The sequence below is a fragment of the Erinaceus europaeus genome, chromosome 9 (genome assembly GCF_950295315.1).
Source record: "Erinaceus europaeus chromosome 9, mEriEur2.1, whole genome shotgun sequence".
Taxonomy (NCBI): Eukaryota; Metazoa; Chordata; class Mammalia; order Eulipotyphla; family Erinaceidae; genus Erinaceus; species Erinaceus europaeus.
The window spans coordinates 20,286,421-20,305,454 of record NC_080170.1 but is presented as its reverse complement, the minus strand read 5'-3'; the positions used below and the strand labels follow the sequence as shown (position 1 = coordinate 20,305,454).

Here is a 19,034-nt window from a genome sequence, read left to right as displayed (position 1 = left end):
GTTTTATTGTTGTAGTTCTTATTATTGTTATTGATGTTGTTGTTGTTGGATAGGACAGAAAGAAATCAAGAGAGGAGGAGAAGACAGAGGGGGAGAGAAAGATCGACACTTGTAGACCTGCTTCACAGTCTGTGAAGTGACTCCCCTGCCGGTGGGGAGCCGGGGGCTCGAACTGGGATCCTTATGCTGGTCCTTGCACTTCGCACTACATGCGCTTAACCCACTGTACCCGACTCCTTGAAAAAAAACTTTTACTTTTATGACAGGCTCTTAGGTCCCTGTTTCAATCCCTGGTACCAATCATAAGCCAGAGCTGAGCGGTGTTCTAGTAAGTAAATAGAAAAAAAATCTTTTTAAATCTATAGTTAAAAAAATAAGTTCAAGTGTTTACATTTTTTAATGAAGATGTGGAAAACATGCTAAGTGGTTGACCTGAGATGAGTCAACTTTTTGGTAACAGACCAGGAAACAGAAAGAAATCTAGCTCATTTCCATTCTTTACCATTGTTCCATCCTTGCCTGAAGAACCTTTCTAAATAGTTTCCCACTGTCCTCCTAATGAGCTTAGTAATGAAAGCCCTTTAAAGTTAGAGTGAGCAGACTTCACTGTCTCTCCCATTGAGTGCAACTCAGAATTCTGCACTGAGCAGTTACTGAAATACTCAGATGAATAAGCTAGCTGGCAAAGCAGAGAATGCCACGTACCACCAAGCTGGCGGTGAGTTTCCTGTTCTATTTCCTCTGACATCTCCTGGCCCAGACTCAGGAACAGCCTGAAACCGGATCCTTGGGCAGACACTGGGTGCAGGTAGGAATAACCCCTTCTTTCTGGTCTGAGGTACAGGGGTCACTATAGGACAGAGTAAGGAAATGACATTGGCTTTTGTTTTTCTCCCTTCCTCCCTCCCTCCCTCCCTTCCTTCCTCTCAAGCATGAGGTGCTGAGTTCGATCCCCGGCAGCACATGTACCAGAGTGATGTCTGGTTCTTTCTCTCTCCTCCTATCTTCCTCATTAATAAATAAATAAAACCTTTTTTAAAAAATCCAGGTCTAAAGAAAATGAAGCATGTTTTCAGTACTAAAAAAATACTGTGAAGCTAGAATCTACATCTAACAAAAATAAGTAAATAACAACAACAAAACCCTAAAGAGACAAACTATTTGATCAAGGAGAACTAATAGAATTTGTTGCCAACTGACATGACATAAAAGAAATGCTAAAGAATATCTATACGATAAAAATGAACTTTGGGGGCTGGGCAGTGATGTACCAGGTTAAGTGCACATAGTGTGAAGTGCAAGAACTGGCTCAGGGATCCTGGTTCAAGCCCCCGGCTTCCCACCTGCAGAGGGTCATTTCACAGGTGGTGAAGCAGGTCTGCAGGTGTCTATATTTCTCTCCCTCTCTCTACTTTCCCCTTCTCTCTCAATTTCTTTCTGTCTCATCCAACAACAACAGCAACAACACCAGAAATGAAGAAAGAAAGAAAAAAAAAGGCCTCCAGGAGTAGTGGATTCGTAATGCAGTTATTGAGCCTCAGCAGTAACTCCGGAGGCAAAAGAGAAAAAAAAATTATATATATATGTGTGTATATATATATATATAATGAAAATTTTAGGGAGTCAGGTGGCAGCACAGCGGGTTAAGCGCACATGGCGCAAAGCACAAGGACCAGCGTAAGGATCCCGGTTCTAGCCCCGGCTCCCCACCTGTAGGGGAATCACTTCACAGGCGGTGAAGCAGGCCTGCAGGTGTCTGTCTTTCTCTCCCCCATCTGTCTTCCCCTCCTCTCCCCATTTCTCTCTGTCGTATCCAACAACGAACGGCATCAACAATAACAATAATAACCACAATGAGGCTACAACAACAAGGGCAACAAAGAGGGAAAATAAATAAATATAAAATAAAATAAAATGAAATTTTTAAAAAATGAACTTCACCCTAAACCTTATACTTTATACAAAAAAAAAGAGAGAATTCGAAAGGGGTCATACATCTAAATGTAAAACATAAATTATAATTATAAAAAAAATGAACTGGAGAGATAGAATGGTTATGCAAACCAGAGATCCCAGATTTGATTCTCAGCACCACTGCAAGGCAGAGTTGAGTATTAATCTGGTATCAAACAAGCAAACAAGCATGAGAGGAGCTGGAAAATACCCCATCTGGTAGAGCTCACACTTTACCATGTGCTAGGACCTGGGTTCAAGTCCTCAGCCACCACATGGGAGTATCTGCTTGGGTGAAGGTTTGTGAGTGGTGGAGCAGTGCTGTGTAACATCTACTTCTCCCTCTCTCTCTCTCTAAAGATTTTATTTATTTATTTATTTATTTACTTATTTATTTATGAGAAACATAGGAGGAGAGAGAAAGAGCCAGACATCACTCTGGTACATGTGCAGCCAGGGATTGAACTCAGGACTTCATGCTTGAGAGTCTGCTCCTTTATCCACTGCGCCAACTCCCAGACCACTCTTTTTTTTTTTTCCTCCAGGGTTATTGCTGGGGCTACACTAAGAATTCATTGCTCCTGGAGGCCATTGTTTTCCCTCTTGTTGCCCTTGTAGTTTATTGTCGTTGTTATTATTAATGTTGTTATTGCTGTCCTTGTTGTTGGATAGGACAGAGAGAAATCAAGAGAGAAGGGGAAGACAGAGAGGGGGAGAGAAAGATAGACACCTATAGACCTGCTTCACTACCTGCAAAGTGATCCCCCTGCAGGTGGGGAGCCAGGGGCTCGAACTGGGATCCTTAAGCCAGTCCTTGTGCTTTGCGTCATGTGCACATAAGCTGCTGTGCTACCGCCCGGCCCCCTTCTTCCCTATCTTTCTCCCTCACCCCATCTAAAAGAAAAAGTCAGCTAGAATCAAGCAGGCATGGAGCCCCAGTGAAGTTCTGTTGGCAGATAAATAATAAACACACAAACAAACAAATATTGAGCGGACAGGACCTCTAACCAAGAATACTCTTCTGAGTTAGGCTACCACTCAGAATTCAAGAAATGATGAACAGCTTTTCAGACAAACAAGAGTTAATGGAATCCATTACCAACAAGAACAACTAAAAGGGGCCAGAGAGATAGTGAAGCAGCAGTGCACTAGACTTGCAGACCTGGGGCCCCACAGGTCCCAGGTTCAATTCCGGCCCCAGTATATTCCCGAACTGAGCCAGTTCTTCCATCTCTTCTCGCTCATGAAAATAAGTATGTAAACTGATGTTACAGAAACAATACATGTAAGATACTTTCTATCTTACAGGGATATCTACAATTATGTTTTTAATGCATGGAAATAGTGTCTACATGACATCGGGAAAACTTAAATCAGTTCACCTACCAGGAAAATGGGTTTTTAATTTGAAAATGGGTTTTAAATTTTAATTTGTTGTAGTTATTATTGTTGTCATCGTTGTTGGATAGGACAGAGAGAAATGGAGAGAGGAGGGGAATACAGAGAGGGGGAGAGAAAGATAGACACCTGCAGACCTGCTTCACCGCTTGTGAAGTGACTCCCCTGCAGATAGGGAGCCGGGGGCTCAAACCAGGATCCTTAAGCTGGTCCTTGTGCTTTGTGCCACATGCGCTTAACCCGCTGCGCTACCGCCCGATTCCCTGTACACTTTTTTTTAAATGGCTCACTTGGGTAGCGTGTTTCTTTTTTCTTTTTAAGATTTTATTTACTGGGTGGGGGGTATAGCATAGTGGTTATGTAAAGAGACTTCCATGCCTGAGGCTCTCAAGTCCCAGGTTCAATCCCCCACATTGTCATAAACCAGAGCTGAGCAATGCTCTGGTCAAAAATAAATAAATAAATACATATTTTATTTATTTATTAGTGAGAAACATAGGAGGAGAAAGAAAGAACCAGACATCACTCTGGTACATGTGCTGCTGGGGACTGAACTCAGGACATCATACTTGAGAGTCCAATGCTTTATCCATTGCACCACCTCCTGACCATTTCGTACCCTTTCTTCACGTTGGACTCTATGTTCTGATTTCTCCTCCACCTCCCTCTGCCCCCCCTTTTAAACTTTCCACTGCAATGTTCTTTTTTAATTATTTTTTATATTTATTTATTTTCCCTTTTGTTGCCCTTATGTTTTTTTTTATTGATGTTGTAGTTATTATTGTTGTTGTTGTTGATGTCGTTAGACAGGACAGAGAGAAATGGAGAGAGGAGGGGAAGACAGAGCGGGAAGAGAAAGACAGACACCTGCAGACCTGCTTCATGGCTCGTGAAGCGACTCTCCTGCAGGTGGGTAGCTGGGGGCTCAAACCAGAATCCTTGCATGGGTCCTTGCGCTTTGTGCCACGTGCGCTTACCCACTGCGCTACCGCCCAACTCCCCCACACTGCAATGTTCTATCTCATAAAGTAATCTATTTTCTCTAGTATCTGTTTGGTAGTATTTTTTTTTTAATTAAGATTGTAGTTATTTATTCATGAGACATAATAGGAGGAGAGAGAGAAAGAACCAGACATCACTCTGGTACATGTGCTGCTGGAGATTGAACTCAGGACCTTGTTCTTGAGCATCTAATCCTTTGTCCACTGTGCCACCTCCCGGACCACTTTTTTTTTTTTCTCTCCCCTCTTGGCTTTCTCTATCTCCTCAGGTAATTTCCTCAGGATGTATATACATTGAAGGATCGAAATAAATCCCTGATGCACTTCGTATGAGCCTCCTGGTTTGGAATGGAACACTGACCATGTGTTCTCTTTCCTCTGTTGTGAAGAGAAGCTATTCCACTTTCACTTTCCAGATTTCACAATTAACATCCCTGACCACTTGATTCTTTTTTTTTTTTTTTTTTAATAAATGAATGATTCTTTTAGTCTTGAAACTTTTCATTAACTTTTTTGGTTTGTGTCTTCTTTTTTTTTTTCAACTCAATAAGCCATTTCACTCTGAAAACTCAGGACTTTTTTAGGCTTAGGAAAATTAGTTTTTAATCAGCTCAATTTTCATAATTCCAGATTCCAGAAAGTACAGTTGTTCATAGGTTATTCTCTGATCTTTTATGTCTCTTAGCTCTGTTTTATTTTCTCTTTTTTCTCTCTCTTTTACAAGAGCATTGCTCAACTCTGGCTTATGGTAGTGTGGGGAATGAACCTGGAACTTTGGAGCCTCAGGCATGAGAGACTCTGTATAACCGTTATGCTATCTACCCCTCCCCTTAGTTTTTCTTTTTAAAAGTTCTTCCTAAAACCTACATAGGTATTCAGCACTGTCCATTTTCTACTTGATAATGCTTCTGTATTTTATACATGGTGAATTATGTTCTTAAGACTAGTATTTTCTTAAAATGTCTACTTAGAGTGGCTGAGCAAGTTGTGGTATATATACACAATGGAATACTACTCAGCTATTAAAAATGGTGATTTCTCTGTTTTCAGCCCATCTTGGATTGGAGCTTGAAGAAATCATGTTAAGTGAAATAAGTCAGAAACAGAAGGATGAATATGGGATGATCTCACTCACAGGCAGAAGTTGAAAAACAAGACCAGAAGAGAAAACACTAAGCTGAATCTGGACTGGAGTTGATGTATTTCACCAAAGTAAACGACTCTGGGGTGGGTGGGGTGGGGAGGGTTCAGGTCCTGGAAAAGGATGACAGAGGACCTAGTGGGAGCTGTATTGTTATGTGGAAAACTGAGAAATGTGATGTGTGTACGAATTATTGTATTTACTGTTGAATGTAAAACATTAATCCCCCAATAAAGGAAAATCAAAAAATTTTTTAAATGTCTGTTTAACTTAATATGAGAAAGAACGAAAGAGAGCAGAGACCCCAGAGCAGCTCTCTGTCATATGAGGGGTGAGTTTCCATCCGACTTGGGACTTTTCACCAGTCACAGACTGGCAGAGGCCTCCATGGACCCTGCATCCGCTCTGGCAGTGACCTCTTATCGTGCATCTCCCCAGCAGGAAGGAAAAGGGAGGCAGAATGACTCACACCTGCCCATTACAAAACAGCCAACGAGCCACCCTCACTAGAATCTGTGTGTGAAAGAAAATATTGACCTCGGGTGTTGGGCTACGGTAGCCTAGCAGGTTAAGCGCACGTGGCGCAAAGCGCAAGGACCGGCATAAGGATCCTGGTTTGAGCTCCTGGCTCCCCACCTGCAGGGAAGTCACTTCACAAGCGGTGAAGCAGGTCTGCAGGCATCTGTCTTTCTCTCCCCCTCTCTGTCTTCCCCTCCTCTCTCCATTTCTTTCTGTCCTATCCAACAACGACATCAGTAACAAGAATAATAACAACAATGAAACATCAAGGGCAACAAAAGGGAATAAATAAAATAAATATTTTTAAAGAAATCTTTCACTTAAAAAAAAAAAGAAAGAAAGAAAGAAAGAAAATATTCACCTCATCTCTAATGAGGGAGGCTGTGTCTCTCTTGGAGAAGATCCCCAGAGAGAAAGAACTGTTGTTCTTTGATTCTCATAAACAAGAGTTCATTTTAAATGAGTCCTGGATTTCTTAAGGGGATTGCCTGGAGTAGGCAGAGGTGACATTTGCAATTAAGAGTGATGATGCTGGGAATCGGCAGTAGCACAGCAGGTTAAGTGCAAGGACCAGCCTAAAGATACTGTTTTGAGTCCCCGGCTCCCCACCTGCAAGGGAGTCACTTCACAAGTGGTGAAGCAGGTCTGTAGGTGTCTGTCTTTCTCCCCCCCTCTGTCTTCTTCTCCTCTCTCCATTTCTCTCTGTCCTATCAAACGACAACATCAATAATAACAACAACAATAACTACAACAATAAAACAAGGGCAACAAAAATAAATAAATAAACATTAATAATTAAAAAAGAGTGATGTTTCTGTGGAAACAAAAGGTCTTGTGACTTGTGTTAGCAGGAGAGCAGAGACAAGGAATGCCCCACTGTAGAAAAAATATGGGAGGGGGGGCAGGCGCCACCAAGTGTTGGCACACCTGGCTCAGCTCACATGTTACAATGTGCAGGGACCAGAGTCCAAACCCCCAGCCCCTACCTTCAGGGGGAAGCTTTGCAAGTGGTAAAACTTTGCAAGTGGTGAAACAGGGCTGCAAGTGTCTCTTTGTTCCTCTGCCTCTTTTATTTTTATTAGTGATTTTTACTATTTATTCCCTTTTGTTGTCCTTGTTTTATTGTTGTATTTATTATTGTTGTTGTTATTGATGTCCCTGTTGTTCAATAGGACAGAGAGAAATGGAGAAAGGAGGGGAAGACAGAGAGGGGGAGAGAAAGAGAGACACCTGCAGACCTGCTTCACCGCTTGTGAAGTGACTCCCCTGCAGCTGGGGAGCCAGGGGCTTGAACCGGGATCCTTACGCCAGTCCTTCTGCTTTGCACCACCTGCGCTTAACCCGCTGTGCTACCACCCGACTCCCCTTTTTATTAGTGATTTCATATTGGTTTACAAAATTACAAGATAATGGGTGCAACCCCATGCCCTTCCTACCACCATAGCTCTGTATCCCCAATCCCTCCACTGTAAGCTACACCAGTTCTCCCAAGGTTCCATTTTCTTTCACTAACATATAAAAATAACGTTGCCTGGCCTGTTGCATGACAAGAGATATCATTTGTTGGTAACTATAGGCCTGATATGTTATAAATTTCACTTACCAATTTGTCTTTTAATTTGGCTGGTGATATGCAGCCCAGGGTTAATAGAAAATGGATGAAATGTTGGACCCTCAAGCATGAGGTCCAGAGTTCAGGCCTCAGCATCACATGTGCTAGAGTGATGCTATGATTCCTTCCCCCTCACATCAATCAATCAGAAAACCCTTAAAAACTCTGCATCCCACAATGACCTTGGGTCTATATTCTCATAGGGTTAAAGAACAGGAAAGCTATCAGCGGAGGGGAGGGGGTGGGATATTGAGTCCTCGAGGTGGGAAATGTGTGTAGTTGTAGCCCTCTTATCCTATGGTTTTGTCAATGTTTCCTTTTTATAAATAAAATTTAAAAAAATGGAGTTGGTGACAGCTTTCTAACTATCATGCAATACTTTCTATACTTAATTTGTTTTCTTTAACTTTATTTTATTTGTTAGGAGAGAAAGAAATTGAAAGGAAAGGGAAGAGAGACAGATAGACACCTGCAGTCCATCTTCACCACTCATAACGCTCGACCCTTGCAGGTGGGGACCGGAGGCTTGAACTCAAGTCCTTGTGCACTGTAATGTGTGCACTTAAGTAGGTGTGTCACCACCCAGTCCTTCTTAATTTGTTTTCCTTATGATATCTGACCTTAATATCCAGACTTCTACCATTACAATATCATAAAAATAACACCCTGGGAGTCGGGCTGTAGCGCAGCGGGTTAAGCGCAGGTGGCGCAAAGCACAAGGACCGGCATAAGGATCCCGGTTCGAACCCCGGCTCCCCACCTGCAGGGGAGTCGCTTCACAGGCGGTGAAGCAGGTCTGCAGGTGTCTATCTTTCTCTCCTCCTCTCTGTCTTCCCCTCCTCTCTCCATTTCTCTCTGTCCTGTCCAACAACGACGACAACAATAATAACTACAACAATAAAACAACAAGGGCAACAAAAGGGAATAAATAAATAAAATTTAAAAAAGTTAAAATAACACCCTATATATTTTTATTTCAACAGCTTATCTGTCCCCCTGCAGACCTACAACTGGTGGCATTTTTGAATTCTTTTTAAGATTGGCATGTGGCGTCTGTCCAAAGGCAACTTACCTAACTGCTGAGCCCATTTTATGGCGTTGCCAGTGTCTCCTGCATTGCTCTCAGCCAGGCACACGACTTCTTGTCCAATCTTCCATCCAATCAATGGATAAAAGCCTTAGGAACGAAATCATTGGTTGACATCATGTAGCCAATAGATCTCACTCACTGCATAAGATAATGCTACATAAGGAAAAATGTCATCATCTGAAAAAAATCAATCAATCAATCAATAACACGGCTCTGAAATTAGACTGCCAAAGTTCAGTCACAATCCTCATTCATTTACTCACTAGTGGTAGTCTTAGAAGTTTCTAGCCTTTTAGCTTGTTTTCTTTTCTTTTTTTTAATAAATATTTTTTAAATTTTATTTATTTATTAATGATAAAGATAGGAGGAGAGAGAAAGAACCAGACATCACTCTGGCACATGTGCTGCCGGGGACCGAAATCAGGACCTCATGCTTGAGAGTCCAAAGCTTTATCACTGTGCCACTTCCCGGACCACTAGCTTGTTTTCTAGACAGTAAAAGTATCTATCTCAGAGAGTTCCTGTGAGCATAAACTGCACTAACATATAAAAGTAAGTTGCAGGGGATCAGGCGGTAGCGTAGAGGGTTAAGCATACATGGCATGAAGCACAAGGACTGGAGTAAGGATCCCGGTTTGAGCCCCCGGCTCCCCACCTGCAGGGGAGTCGATTCACAAGCAGTGAAGCAGGTCTGCAGGTGTCTGTCTTTCTCTCCCGCTCTCTGTCTTCCCCTCCTCTCTCCATTTCTCTCTGTCCTATCCAACAATGGCAACAACAATAACAATAGCAATAATAACTAAAACAATAAGGACAACAAAAGGGAATAAATAAATAAATAACTTAAAAATATTTAAAGAAAATAAGTTGGCCTCACCTTTTACATGACAAAAGATATCAGCTGGTGGTAACTATAGGCCTAACAATGTTTCTGGAAGCACAGTAACTATTATTACTTTGTTTTCCTGCCTCCAGGGTTGTCGCTGGGGCTCAGTGCCTATACTACAAATCCACTGCTCCTGGAGCCCATTTTTCCCATTTTGTTGCCCTTGTTGTTTTTGTTGTTATTGTTATTGCTGTTGTTGTTGTTGGACAGGACAGAGAGAAATCAAGGGGGGGGGAGGCAGAGAAGGGGAGAGGAAGATAGACACCTGCAGACCTGCTTCACTGCTTGTGAAGCAACCCCTATGCAGGTGGGGAGCCGAGGGCTCAAACTGGGATCCTTATGCTGGTGATCCTTGCACTTCACACCATGTGTGCTTAGCCCGAAGTGCTACTGCCCGGCCTACAGAAACTGTCTTTTTAACTAAGAAATCAGAGGCTGTTCTGAGGCAGATTTCCTAGAAAAGTAACTATGCTATAACATTTAAAAATTTTTTTAATATTATTTATTTATTCCCTTTTGTTGCCCTTGTTGTTTTATTGTTATAGTTATTACTGTTGTTGTTATTCATGTCCTCGTTGTTGGATAGGATAGAGAGAAATGGAAAGAGGAGGAGAAGACAGAGAGGGGGAGAGAAAGACACCTGCAGACCTGCTTCACCACCTGTGAAGCAACTCCCCTGCAGGTGGGGAGCCGGGGGCTTGAACCGGGATCCTTAGGCTGGTCCTTGCACTTTACGCCATGTACGCTTAACCTGCTGCGCTACCGCCTGACTCCCTATGCTATAACATTTATGGTCGCTTCAAAACAGAGCTCTTTGATAGAAACAGCCAGATGCATCGAGCTATATTCTCTACCTTTCATTTTCCATGATTTCTTGGTAAGTTCAGAACTCCCTTCATTAGGGAGAACAAATTCTTAACAGCACATAATTAAAATTCTAAATATGGGGGGCCGGGCAGTAGTACAGCAGGTTAATAGCATGTGGTGCAAAGTTTAAGATCAGCTAGCTCAAGGACCCCGGTTCGAACCCCGGCTCCCCACCTGCAGGGGAGTCGCTCCACAGGTGGTGAAGCAGGTCTGCAGGTGTCTATCTTTCTCTTCCCCCTCTCTGTCTTCCTCTCCTCTCTTGATTTCTCTCTGTCCTATCCAACAATAACAACAACAGCTATAACAACAATAATGAAAACAACAACAAGGGCAATAAAAGTGGGAAAAATGGCCTCCAGGAGCAGAGGATTTGTGGTGCAGGCACCAAGCCTCAGGAAAAAAAAATCTAAATATGTATGACTTGCCAATGAACTCCCATCCCCTTCAAACAAAAAAAGTCACAAAAAGACAAATTTCTAACACATAAACTGGGGGGGGGGGCAGACAGTTAAGATATCTAGGAAGATGGTTTTTTATGTCAGCTTTGCAGTGCTAGGGCATAGCATGAGTGATTCTATCCTCAGCTGATTTTCCCCCCTTCTTTTTACCTTAGAGACACAGGGTGAGAGGATGAGAGGGGGAGAGGGACAGAAGGAGAGAGTGAGTGTCCGTCCACGGCACTGCTCCATCATGTGTAGAGTTTATTTCCCCATGCCAAGGAGCTCTCGGGTTCAAACACATGGCTTTTCACATTGTGAGCTGTGCACCCTGTGAGATAAACTATCATCTGGCCCTTAGAAAGATGCTGTAAACAAACAGAAAATGAATGAAATTTAAGTATTGGATTGTTGGAAAAGTTGTGACCCATTTTTGCATATAAAAATATGTCATGACTTTTCCAATAATCCAATATTTGTTTTTTTAATATTTATTTATTCCCTTTTTATTGTTGTAGTTATTATTGATGTTTTGTTGTATGATAGGACAGAGATAAATAGAGGAGGGGAAGACAGAGGGGGAGAGAAAGATAGACACCTGCAGACCTGCTTCACTACTTATGAAGCGACCACCCCTGCAGGTGGGGAGCCTGAGGCTTGAATAGTGATCCTTACTCCAGTCCTTGTGCTTTGCGTTATGTGCACTTAACCCACTGTGCTACTGCCCAACTCCCAAAAACCCAATATTTGTAAAGTTGGCAAAAAAAAAAAATCCTTCTGAATTTTTCTAAATAACATCTATTTTTTAAAAAATTATTTTTACAGGGAGTCGGGCAGTAGCGCAGCGGGCTAAGTGCACGTGGCACAAAGCGCAAGGACCAGCATAAGAATCCTGGTTTGAGCCCCCAGCTCCCCACCTGCAGGGGAGTCAATTCACATGTGGTGAAGCAGGTCTGCAGGTGTCTATCTTTCTCTCCCCCTCTCTGTCTTCCCTTCCTCTCTTGATTTCTCTCTGTTCTAACCAACAACAATGACATCAATAACAACAATAATAACTACAACAATAAAACAAGGGCAACAAAAGAGAATAAGTATTTTAAAAAAAATTTTTAAATTATTTTTACTTATTTACTGGATAGAGACAGCCAGAAATTGAGAGAGAATGGGGTGATAGAGAGGGAGAGAAACAGAGAGATACCTAGAACACTGCTTCACCACTTGTGAAGTTTTCCCCCTGCAGATGGGGACTGGGAGCTTGAACCAGGGTCCTTGTGTATTGTAACATGTGTGCTCAACCAGGTGTGCCACCAACCGGCCCCAATAACATCTATTTTTAAAGGGGACATTAACAGTCTTTATGGGTAAAGAAAAATAAGGTGGGAGTTGGGAGGGTAGTGCAGCAGGTTAAGTGCACGTGGCACAAAGTCCAAGGACCAGTGGAAAGATCCCAATTTGAGTCCCCGGCTGGGGAGATGCTTCACAGGTGGTGAAGCAGGTGTGCAGGTGTGCAGGTGTCTATCTTTCTCTCCCCTCTCTGTATTCTCCTCCTCCTCTCTCCATTTCTTTGTCCTATCCAACAACGAACAACATCAATAACAACAATAACTACAGGGCAGGGGTAGATAGCATGATGGTTATGCAAACAGACTGTCATGCCTGAGGCTTCGAAGTCCCAGGTTCAATCCCCTGCACTACCATAAACCAGAGCTGATCAGTGCTCTGGTAAAAAATAAAAATAAAATAAATCAAAAAATCATCAAACATTAAAAAAAAATAAACTTAAAAAATTACAACAATAACTACAAGGGCAACAAAAGGAAATAAATAAATAAATAAATACTTTGAAAAAACAAAAAAAAAAGAAAAATAAGGTAAAGAATAACTTTTAAAATACTTATTTATTTCCTTTTGTTGCCCTTGTTGTAGTTATTATTGTTATAGTTATTGATGTCGTCCTTGTTGGATTGGACAGAGAAAAATGGAGAGAGGAGGGGAAGACACAGAAGGGGAGAGAAAGACAGACACCTGCAGACCTGCTTCACCACCTGTGAAGCGACTCCCCTGCAGGTGGGGAGTGGGGGCTCAAACCGGGATCCTTATGCCGGTCCTTGTGCTTTGCGCCATGTGCGCTTAACCCGCTACACTACTGCCCAACTCCCGGTAGAGAACAGAGACTGGAATTGGTGTATTGCACCAAAGTAAAACCCCCTGGGGTAGGTGGGGGGGTGGAGTACATGTCCATAAAGGATAACAGAGGACCTAGTGGGGGTTGTATTGTTATATGGAAAACTGGGAAATATGCATGTACAAACTATTGTATTCACAAACTATTGTATTTACTGGAGAATATATAGCATTCATTCTCCAATAAGTAAACAAATAAATAAGTAAATAAAAAGATAAAATAAGAACCTGGTGTCACAGAAGGTAACTATGAAAGGGATAGTTTACTAATCACAGGACAATTTTTAAATCTTTACCTTTCACACTCTGCTGAGGATTACTTCCCGTATTAATGTCCAGGAATGTCCCTGTTCCCATGGTTAATTTCACATCTCCCATCTGGAAGCAACACTCTCCAAACATGGCGGACTGCTGGTCACCCACCTGCCCGAAATACCCAAATGTCAGATCTCTGGGCCCTCAGAGAGACCAGTCTCACTATCCCCCACTTCCTCACTTATTATTTCCTCATGTTGCGACTGCCTTTGCTTGTCTTCTTAGTTCCTTAAAAGCAATCCCGGGGGGGGGGGGGGGGATGAGTAACAGTTGTAGGACTCACACGTGTGAATGAATTGTGTCTCAGGAAGGTCTAATGGGAAATCTCCTTTTAAGTATCATGGCACTAATATTAGAAATATTGATGAGAGGGGCTGGGTGGTGGTACACCTTGTTGACTGTACACATTACAGTGCTGCAGGTGTAGCTATCTGTCTCTATCTGCCCTTTCCATATCGATTTCTCTCTGTATTCATCATAAATTTAAAAAATTAAAGAAACAAACAAAAATAAACAATGATTAGAAATTTTAGAAAACAGGCCAGCGATCGCACCAAAGTAAAAGACTCTGGGGTAGGGGTGGTTGGGTGGGGAGAATACAGGTTCAAGAAGGATGACAGTGGACCTAGTAGGGGTTGTATTGTTATATGGGAAACTGGGGAATGTTATGCATGTACAAACTACTGTATTTACTGTTGAATGTAAAACATTAATTCCCCAATGAAGAAATAAAAAGAAAAAGAAAGAAAACAGGCCAGCGGAGTAGCTCACTTTGATGGTGTACTGCTTGCTATGTGAGTGAGTCATGCTTCATCCTGGCCGCTACCACAATGAAAACATCCCAGGTTCAATCCCCTGCACCACCATAAGCCAGAGCTGAGCAAGTGCTCTGGTAAAAAAAAGATTTAAAAAAGTGACAGGGGGCCAGCGGTGGCACACCTGATTAAGTACACATATTACCATACACAAGGACCCAGGTTCGAGCCTCCCCCCACCCCTTGAGACTCCCCACCTTCAGGGGAGACACTTCATGAGTGGTGAAGCAGGTCTGCAGGTGTCTCTCTCTGTCTCCCCTCCCCCCCCTCAATGTCTCTCTGTCCTATTATCAAATAAAACAAACTTCCTTCACTGCGGTGGTGGCAGCTGAGTTTGAACCTGGGTCATGCACATGGCAAAGCAGCGCACTACCCGAGTGAGCTACTGTGCTGATTGCTGGGCCATCTTTTTGTGTTTGGTCTCAAGAGTAGAGATAAACCAGGGCTGGAGAACTAGCTCACTTGGGCAGTGTGCTGCTTCTGTGTGCGTAAGCATGGTTCGAGTTGGGCCCCCACTACATGAAAGGAAGCTTCTTCGGCGTTGCGGTTTTCCCACTTTCTTTTTGCCTCTGGGCATTCTCTGTCTCTGTCTCTAAGAGACAAGCAAACACAAAATAAGAGTAGAGATAGAGCAAACACGACCTAGAAAACAATGAAAACAAAACCTAGAAAACAAACAAACAAACACCTGGGAGCTGGACGGTAGCGCAGCGGGTTAAGTGCACGTGGCACAAAGCGCAAGGATCAGCGTAAGGATCCTGGTTGGAGCCTCCGGCTCCCCACTTGCAGGGGGAGTCGCTTCACATGAGGTGAAGCAGGTCTGCAGGTGTCTGTCTTTCTCTCCCCCTCCCTGTTTCCCCTCCTCTCTCCATTTCTCTCTGTTCTAAGGACGGTAACAACAACAACAATAATAACCACAACAATGATAAAACAACAAGGGAAACAAAAGGGGGAAAAAATAAAATCTTAGAATCTGTTTTTACTACTCTACCTCTCCCCCACCATCCCTATCTCAGTCTCTTATCTTCTAGCTTTAAAACAAAATAAATAAATAAAATAATAATAATAAAACACCTTAGCAGAGGCCAGGTGATAACACACCTAGTTGAGTGCACATGTTACAGTGCTCAAAGACCTGGGTTTAAGCCCCAGTTCCCACCTAAAGGGGGAAAGGTTTGCAAGTGGTGAAGCAGAGCTGCAGGTGTCTCTCTGTCTCTCTCCCTTTCTATCACTCCCTTCCCTCTCGATTTCTGGCTGTCTCTATCCCATAAATAAATAAAGATAATGCAAAAAAATAATAAAAACCTTAGCAGTTTTAAGAAAAGCAACACAGAAATGTTAGGAAAGCCTACAGGTGTTTCCATGACAGAAGACTAGGCCTGTGGCCCTCTAACATAAAAGAAAAACAAGGGAGTCAGGTGGTAGCACTGCAGGTTAAGCGCAGGTGACGCAGGTGCAAGGACCAACGTAAGAATCCCGGTTCGAGCCCCCGGCTCTCCACCTGCAGGGCAGTCGCTTCACAAGCGATGAAGCAGATCTGCAGGTGTCTATCTTTCTCTCCCCCTCTCTGTCTTCCCCCCCCCTCTCCATTTCTCCCTGTCCTATCCAACAACAATGATAAACGACAAGGGCAACAAAAGGGAATAAATAAATAAATATTTTTTAAAAAAAGGAAGGAAGGAAGGAAGGGAGGAACGAAGGAAAACAATACTTCCACTTTATTTTGTAAGGGCCTTTTAGTGTCTCTTAATTTTTTTTTTCTTTCCTTCTAGAGCACTGCTCAGCTCTCTGGTTTGTGGTGGTACAGGGGATTGAACCTGGAGTTTTGGAGCCTCAGGCATGAGAGTCTGTTTGCAGTACTACTATGCTATCTCCCCTGCCTTAGTGTCTCAAATTAATTTCACTACCAGCAAAACGGTCATACTTTTGACTCACCAAGGCCACGATTGGTACTGGCACGCCGAGTAACTCTTCATCCACAGATCCAAAATGGTGGCTTCACAGGAAAGCAGTGAAAACGTTAGAACCCATGAAAGAGTCGTTCTAAAACTCAGCAAACTGTGTAATGAAGAGCCAAGCACCTCCAACAGGCAAGAACATGTGTTTCCCCAGCTGGAGTTTGGGGACAGTTTTGCTGGTTTTCTATGCCTGAACTCAGAGGTGATTGTGCTGGCTCTCTGTCTGGTGTGATGATTACCTCGTGTCCTTCACAGGAGGCAGGAGAGACAGCGGGATGGACAGCAGAGATGTAATAAACCCACTCCAACACATCTGAATAGAAAAACACATCATCAGAAACCACGCTCTATATTGTTGTTGTTGTTTTTAATATTTATTTATTATTGGATAGAGACAGAGAGAAATTGAGAGGGATGGGGATGATATAGAGGGAAAGAGACAGAGAGACACCTGCAGCCCTGTTTCACCACTTGTGAAGCTTTCCCCCTGCAGGTGGGGACCATGGGTTGGAACCCGGGTCCTTACTCACTGTAATGTGTGCGCTTAACTGGGGGTCCCACCCTCGTAAATGAATTGTGACGACTTAGAAAGGTGCGTAAGGGGAGTTGGGCGGTAGCGCACGTGGCACAAAGCACAAGGACCAGCGGAAGGATCCCAGTTCGAGCCCCCGGTTCCCCACCTGCAGGGGAGTCACTTCACAAGCAGTGAAGCAGGTCTGCAGGTGTCTATCTTTCTCTCCCCCTCTGTCTTCCCCTCCTCTCTCCATGTCTCTCTGTCCTATCCAACAACAGGAGCAGCAACAACAGCAATAATAATAGCAGCAAAATCAATGAAAAAAGGTGGCCACCAGGACCAGTGGATCTGTAGTACAGGAACCCAGAGATAACCCTGGAGGAAAAAACAAAAAGAATGGAGGATGAAACTTTACCTCATAAGGGTCAAAAAGTCCAGTTGTGCTAGCATTTGAAAAATCGGTTGCAAATTCAGCACCTAGAGGGACAGGGGCAATAACACATTCATGAGGCACTGTAACTCATGGGAATCCATAACTCCATCATCAAATTCACTCAAAGAGGTAAAGTTCCAGGGCACAGCTTCCCAAGCGATTTCCCACTTGATCTTGAAGATTTTTTTTTTCTTTTTAACAGAGCACAAAAGTACTTTTGTACATGTTACCATGTCATGATCCTCAGTTCAAATGATGAAAGAAGACTGTCAAGCTACAGTGTGATCAATCGCCTATTATTACACTTATTTGCAGTGGCAGATGTGGCGCTAAACTCAAGTCCTAGCTGCTCTTGAAACTGCTCAGCCTGGACAGGAGAGCAGTGAGTCAAGTGCTGGGTTCTTAAACATGAGGTACCAGGTCCACTTCCCACCATCAAAGTGATGATGCTCTGGGACGGGGGGTGTCTCTCCATCTCCACTTCTCACTCATCCTCCTCTCTCGTTAATAGAAAATAAAATAATTTTTTAAATCATCTTTATTTATTTGATATAGATAAGTCAGAAATTGAGAGGGAAGGGGGTGATACAGAGGGAGAGAGACAGAGAGACACCTACAGCCGTGCTTCACCACTCGCCAAGTTTCCCCCATGCAGGTGGCGACTGGGGGCTCGAACCCAGGATCTTGCTCATTGTAATATGTGTGCTCAACCAAAGGCGCCACCACCCGGCCCCCATAACATAAAGAATTTAAAAACCTTCTTTAAAGAGTTGAGACTGCTCTTTGATATTATATTTAAGGTGTCACCACCTTTTAAAAATTATCTTCCAGGGGTCCAAAGATAGCACATCCAGTAGAACACACACTTCACTATACACAAGTACCCGGGTTCGAGCCCCCAGTTACCACAAGGGAACATCACAAGGAGGAAGCTTCTTAAGTGGGTAGAGCAGTGCTGTGGTGTTTCTCCTTCTCTCCCTGCCTGTCTGTCCCTTTCTGCTTCTCACTCTACATCTGGGGAAATAAAAAGAAAACAGATCCACTGGGAGCGATGGAATCATGAAGACTTTGTGAAGTCCGTTACAACAAGCCCGGAATTGATCTAGCTTTACCGTGACCTATAATAACTAGAAACCCAAGAAACAGTCTGTCTAGTGAGGGGAAAAACTAACTTCCATTATCTATTTTTTTGTTTACATTTTTCTTCTTTGTGGGAGGGGTTACTGGTTTATAGGAGACAATAAAATACAGTAGTTGGTATATGTGTAACATTTCTCAGTTTCCCTAACAATCTAACCTCTCATATAGGTCCAACTTCCATTATCTTTAGGTGAATCTTTGCCACCAGTCAGATTTCAGTTACCTGAGACAGACAGACAGACAGATCATATTTACCTTTTGTGAGTTTATGTAACAGCCAAGAATCAATAGTTCCAAAACAGCAATTTCCTTCCTCAACTGCCTTTCTCACCTTGAAAACGCAACAACACAAAAATAAGTGCAAAATTGAATAAAAAAGTGCTCAATTCAATGCCAAGTACAAAAGAATCCCATCCTTATTCAGATAGTCAGAGGGGAGCAGGGAACGTTCTAGGCGACTGCTATCAGGTATGAAAGACTTTGCTTGGACAGCAAACCTATGATTCAGTTGAGACGTATGAACGTGTCTAAACAGAAACAGCTTACAACAAGAGGGGACAAGAGCCAGACCCAGCCCTCCTCTGCTTCACAGTGGTAGGAAGTATGCTCCTGAGGGCCAGGCAGTGGCCAGCAAGGACCTGGGTTCAAGCCTCTGGTCCCCTCCTGCATGGGGGTGGGGAGCTTCACAAACGGTGAAGCAGTGCTGCAGGTGTCTCTTTTTCTCCCTCTTCCCTCTCAATTTCTGGCTGTCTCTATCCAATAAATAAAAATCAT

The 19,034-nt window shown here is 43.1% G+C and overlaps 1 protein-coding gene across 5 annotated transcripts in view; it reads right to left on the bottom strand.

The window, feature by feature from the left end:
• Positions 1 to 19,034, bottom strand: part of GK5 (glycerol kinase 5) — a 77,007-nt gene that overhangs the window by 19,331 nt on the left and 38,642 nt on the right. For 4 of the 5 annotated variants that reach the window (XM_060197473.1, XM_060197471.1, XM_007529954.3 and 1 more), the window contains 6 exons: positions 18,516 to 18,591; positions 17,103 to 17,164; positions 16,413 to 16,486; positions 16,151 to 16,211; positions 13,382 to 13,508; positions 8,697 to 8,801 (listed from right to left, as the gene is read on the bottom strand). In XM_060197473.1, the coding sequence (XP_060053456.1) occupies positions 8,697 to 8,801; positions 13,382 to 13,508; positions 16,151 to 16,211; positions 16,413 to 16,486; positions 17,103 to 17,164; positions 18,516 to 18,591 (505 nt within the window). The remainder of the gene's footprint in view (positions 1 to 8,696; positions 8,802 to 13,381; positions 13,509 to 16,150; positions 16,212 to 16,412; positions 16,487 to 17,102; positions 17,165 to 18,515; positions 18,592 to 19,034) is intronic. The other variant, XM_060197470.1, reaches the window with a different exon arrangement.